The 6,000-nt window shown below is 41.5% G+C and overlaps 1 protein-coding gene across 1 annotated transcript in view; it reads right to left on the bottom strand.

Moving 5' to 3' along the window:
- The window catches only part of KIF5C (kinesin family member 5C), a 95,773-nt gene that overhangs the window by 2,824 nt on the left and 86,949 nt on the right, over nt 1-6,000 (bottom strand). Inside the window, exons 24-25 of the mRNA XM_044438415.1 lie at nt 5,708-5,924; nt 3,700-3,833 (exon numbers count right to left, since the gene is read on the bottom strand). Coding sequence (XP_044294350.1) covers nt 3,739-3,833; nt 5,708-5,924 — 312 coding nt within the window. The 3' untranslated portion in view covers nt 3,700-3,738. The remainder of the gene's footprint in view (nt 1-3,699; nt 3,834-5,707; nt 5,925-6,000) is intronic.

Raw genomic sequence — 6,000 nt, 5'->3', positions numbered from 1 at the left:
TCACATGTTCAACAACAATAGGAGCACCTTAATTGCCATTTGGGATACACACCATAATAGCATGTTATTGCAAGAAAGGAACTTTGCTTTTCAAATTTAAGTCATCTCACAACAATAGTACCAGATGGGATATGAATAATCCGTGTGATTCCCCAATCACGAAACAAAAATGTCCCAAGATAACCGTAGGAAACAACAGTATGAGCACGTACTGGGCTTAAATTGTCTCAGACTTTAAGAAATGAAGGCAGCATCTTAGATTGTGTTCAGAAACTGATGAGTCACTAATGTGACAAAGCAAAGAGAATACAGGGCAGGGATCTAGTGCTGCCACTCTGCTTACGCTAACTTAAGTGTCTTCTAATGCAACACCAATAGCTTATGCTGGCATGGTGGCATTCAATTACTGATGGTGTGCTAGAGGTCACTTACACTAGTAAGCTGTCAATTTTTAAGCAGAGTGGCAGCACTGGACACTGCCCATTGGCCCTGGCCTGGTGAAGACCAAGTCAAGCAAAATCCATCTTCAGTCACGAGGGTCCCTGGGAAGCCGTGAAAAAGTAACCTCGATTTAAGTTAGCCTGAAAATGGCAATAATACAGCTTAAGAATTATCATCAGGCCTTGTTTCCACATGTGTGAAATAGTGTGCTTGGATCATAATTTTGCTCCATCCTTTGAAACTTCTTTCATGTCATATATACAGAAGAGGGCCGGAAGCTGTAGGACAACTTTCTGTCTCAACATGCATTGGACTGTGTCCTTAAACAGGCAGTCATTTTACCTTTTAGACATTTCAAAGAGTGCTAGCAGCTATTATCCAAGTATTTTGTAGAACTGTATGTCAAAGTTAAACATCTGCATTCTTTGCCCCTCTTAACTATTATTGTTGGCTACTGAATTGCTTCCTCCTACCTTTTCATCTTCCTCTCTAGTTAATTCAGTATAGTTAGCACTACCATCATCATTAGCATTCTTTGCCCCAGGGTGTCTGCACCTGCTCTGCCAATACACTTTTGCCAATGCCCTTTCAAGCAGTTTGTTTCTTTAAATCACAAAACAAATATACATTCATTTTATCTTCCCTTGCAAGCTTATTACTGGATTCTTACTAAACCACTTACACACCATTTATTACAGATTCAGTGGTTTCTCCCTTTGTGCCCAAATGTGGGATACCTAATTGGCAATAGAAAAAAAAAAAGGCTTGGCTTGGTACCACATGAAAACTACAGCAATTTTTTCCATGAAACTGCACTTTTATCAGAGCAATCATGGGCAGCAAAATTAGCAAACATGGAAAGGCACTAGTTGACATGACAGATGATTTGTGTACAGGTATGACATATAACTTGCTCAATAAAGTAGGCATTTTATCCATAAATACTTAACGCCTAAAAGAACACTGTTATCCATCACACACATACAGTGTGCAACAAGAGCAGATGATATGATAGAACTTGCACCTATTTATGAGGATGCTTTAAGAAAAAAAATACATGGTTGTGAAAGCTGGCAAACTGCCATTATTTTCTTCAGTTGTATAGGGCAACATATAGCACTGCCCACATACATAGTTATGGCAAGAAAAGGAACCTAACTTACTTAGACTTGGTTCAGATAGATGCGTCTCCTCCACTCACTGGCTGGAGAACGACATGAGCCTTGGGCCTCAACACATTTTGGTTAAGTAACTATTGTTTCCTACGAAGCCTAAACTGGGAAGCTGTTAAACCAGGTAGTCTTCAACCATGGTGCACGAAAAAGGAGCAGTGTGAAGACAGTGTGTATGAGCAGACACTTATGCACAGTGCAGCTTAATAATCTGCAATAAGTGCATCTCAACTGGGCTAGAGAATATCCCAAGTCTTAGAATACAGCAGGGCAGGGCAGCTTCTGCGTCAGTGTGGGTATTTGGAGTCCAGGAGATCTGCTGAGCGTGCCCAAACACTATATTTAAATGTTCACTGTACAGTCTTATTCTTGGGCCTTAAAATAATTGTCACAAGGCTAAATCATGTGCATTTGTGCTGCTGAGCACTTTCTGCTGAATGTTTCCTGCCAGCATGCCATACAAGACTTTTTCACATTTCATGCTTGCATGTATACAAGGAGTCATTATGACATTTGAGGTAGCCCAAGCACTACCACTCTGCACCTATTATGGAAGGCCAAAGGAGATGTGGTGACCAGTATCTAGATCCCTCTTCCATTGCTTTTTGGAGATCAGACCCTTGCACAGATCCACAGCTCAAACAGAGTTGCTATCCTGGTAAGTGGCCTTGCTTTCTAGCTTCCTCGAGTTGCATGTCTCTGCTAAGGGAAATCAAAACCTAACCAGCTATGGTCACCTTTCCCCTGATCCTTTGTACATATAGCAAAACCAATGGTTTGGTGTCAAATTCAGAGGGAAATGACTTATTTGGCTAACAAAATATAAGCTTTTTCTCTGCAAGACAGCACGAGGTATCTGGTCATCAAATCCATTTGAAAATGACACTGTTGCTCTATCTCATCCTTTCCTCAAAACACAAAAGAGGCAACCATACTTTAAAAAGCCAAGCAGTTTTTAAGTTAATGGTTATCTACTGTTCGTACCCCATAAAAGACAGGGACAACCTTTGCCTCTCTCAAGTATGCTTGCCAATGGCAATGATAGATAAGAACTTTATTATGGTCAAAGACCAGCTCCATTCAATAAATACATAGATTTTAAAAAAGAAGAAAATGCATTGAAGGTTGTCTGTCGTAAAACCCCAGTCAGATTAATAAATACTTCGACACAACATACTACTACCGTAGTTCTTATCAGTCATCTTAAGTCAGTGACATTCCCAGACTTTGTCTTTTGTTCGACTAGGTAGGGCCACACTCCGTCTGGATCTGTCTTCGGACACCCATTGCGGCCGTGAAGAATTTAGTGACACTGTATTTATCGCTGGGTTAGTGTCAGACAGCAGTATATAGATATGTTGTTGTTCCATATGGCCCGGGAAGTGATTCATCAGTGGGGAAATTAGTGCAGTGCAAATATCCCTATGGAAAGTGCACCTCAACAGGACGTGCTCTGCCGTTTCTGTCTGTTTCATAGTACAGGGGCAAAGGCACCCTGACCAGGGCATCTCTTTGTACCGTCCCTCCAAAACTGCTGAAGGGAGTCCGTTAAGGTGGGCCAAGGAAAAAGCCCTTCTGTGTTTATGGAGTTCCAACTGTTTGAGATAGGTGCACCCTATTACAATGTGTCTGTAGTCTTCCCCAAGATAGAATTCAGGAGCTCTATTGAGATCGCTCTGTTTTTCAATGTCTGCTATGCGCTGCTTGATAGTTTCCGTTACCTGTTCAAAGCCCATATTTAGTACAGTCTGAAGGGGAAGGCCCAGGAGAGCTATTTTCTGCTCGATTGAACTAATCCAGTTGGATTTGAAATCGTCTGGCAGATTTAATGGAGCAAGGCCAACAGGAAAGTATACCAATCTAAGCCAGTGCGCAAGGATAGCTCCCCAGATCCTAGCTTCAATTTTGATCTGACCAGTCTCTAATCTTATCTTTGCATTGGAGACATCCCTAGGAACACCCAGTATTGCCCTCAGAAATTTTGACTGAACATATTGTAGTGCTTGGGTATTCAGGAAAGGCACCAACTAAGATCCATACAGTAGCTGAGCTAGTACTTTTGTTTGGTATAATGGAGGGCTATGGGGAGCCAGTGGCAATGTGGAACTACAGATTTACCTGGAATTTATTTCATGTTCTGGTAATATCCTCCTCCTCCTCGAATGGCATGAATGGCTGTTGGAGAAGATGCTGGATAATGACCAGGGCGTATAGGCTTGGCTGCAAAGAGAAAGATTAAAGTCATGGGAGAGATTGGTTTAGATAAGCTGCATACCACTTTCTATTTTGTTTCAGCATTTATATCCTGCTTTTTCTTTCTGCAGAAAGCCCAGACTGGCTATCACCACACACAAATTTCTGCATCTGGCAAATCCAGTACGTTGCTTCTGCAAAGCATTCTGACTTTATTAGGTTAGTTGTTCTGGATGCTAGTTGTTCTGCAACTGCTAGCAGAACAATGTCAATTTTTATTATTTTCCCACTAACATAGCATTGGATATAAACATACAAGAATTATTAAATTCATATCAAATCTGTCAGGATCTTATCAGCAACAGAAGTGCTGTTTGTTGTCCCTCCATTATTGTTTATGAGGCTGGGAATCACAAAAACAGGGTCTTTTCTGTGATGGCCTTGTAGTTGCAGAACTCAATTCCAAGGGTATGTTCCTACACTATTTGCTTAAAAAGAAAAAGAGACCTTTATATTTTCAATTATATTTTATATAATTTATTATATTATCCTGCCTTTTTTCCTTTCAAGGAACTTGAGAAGGCTTACATAACTCCCCTTTCAATCTTATCCTCACAACAACAACCCTATGAGGTAGGCTGGGCTGAGAATCTGACGGGCACGGTCACCAGTGAGCACCATGGCTGAGTGGGGACTCGAACCTAGATCTCCTGAGTCCCACACTCTTAACCAATTATTCTTTTGTTATATTTTAGGAATAATAACCATTGTATGCTGCCTTGGGAAGACATAAACTCAAACTCTCTAGATCAGGATGGGCAACTTGTGGACCTATTGAGTTCCATCAGCTCTAGCTAGTATAGCTATTGTTGCAGGCAAAAACATCTGGAGGACCAGAAGTTTCCCACCCCTGTTCTAGACCAAGGCATGTCCTTATTTTACCCCAGATGCACAATTTTTCATATGTTTGGCACCCAAAGCGTACAGGAGTTCCCTAAGCAGCAGACCAAGCCCTTCAGCTTATACAGGTCAATACTCTGGCTGGTCACCCAAATAAGTTGAAGCATTTGTGGACATGCTAGCACTATTCAATCGCTATGTGGCATGCAATGCAACAGCTGCTAACTCTTTTGGCCAAAACTGTGCTGTGCAATTAGAATTTAAAATTTTGGACAGACCATGAAGCTTGAGTAAAGGAGCCTTATTTTTAGCAACTGATGGATGTATTTGTGTGGCAGTGCCAGGAAATTATGTTTGATGCTTGTGTCTCACTTTGAGTTTGCCTCAAGGTATATAATGGTGGAACTGCCTGAAATGTTGCAATAAGGCTACCAGAAGTGGAATAGTGATAGTATTCTATGATGCAAGGCAAGCATCAAAACCCTTCTGGTATTGTGCTCTATTTCTTCCCTTGACCATCAATGATTAGACAAGGGTGAAAGAAAGTACTAAGATTATTGTATAGATTAATTTATTACATTACTCTATCACCCAAAAGTTGAAGCTTTCTGGTGGATCACAAGAACAGAATCTGTAAGTATGCATGCATGCATGCATGTATTTATTAGATTTATACTCTGCCCTTTTCCTATTTAAAGAAAAGAACTCAAGGAGGCTTAAATCATTCACCTCCTCCTGCTCTCAAATCTTGTCCCCACAAGAACATCCCGGTGAGGTAGGCTGGGCTGAGGGTCTGTGACTGGCCCAATGTCACCCATTTGGCTCCATGGCTGAGTGGGGACTAGAGCCCAGATCGCTTGAGTCCCAGTCCCGTGCCACCACACCACGCTACACAACATGATGCAGTATACAGGAGAATACAGGAGGTCCAAAACACTCCCAGGATGCACAATATTCTGCTGATAACCATTATTACTAATCCCTTGTGGAATAATACATACCTATCTGAGCAGAGTGTGCTCTCCTCGCCATGTTCTTGGCCCTCACCGCCTCTTTAATGCGATCAACCTCCTGCTGGTATCGTTTCCGGTCCCGCATGGCATTCTCCTTAGCTTCTTTCAAGGCACTCTCCAAGGCCTTAACTCTCTCTGCTGTAGCTCGAAGTCGTTTTTCCAGCTTAGGAAGTTCACAACGAAGATCTGCGTTATCACGTACCAACTGTAAAACATTAAAAACTTATTTGATTATGGATAGAATTTTACTGCAAAAAATTCAGTGAGATGGGGCTCTTGAG

Source organism: Varanus komodoensis, unplaced genomic scaffold, assembly GCF_004798865.1.
Source record: "Varanus komodoensis strain SLA01 unplaced genomic scaffold, ASM479886v1 scaffold32, whole genome shotgun sequence".
NCBI lineage: Eukaryota > Metazoa > Chordata > Lepidosauria > Squamata > Varanidae > Varanus > Varanus komodoensis.
Note: the sequence above shows the minus strand (reverse complement) of the source record. Positions and strands in the feature narration are given on the sequence as shown.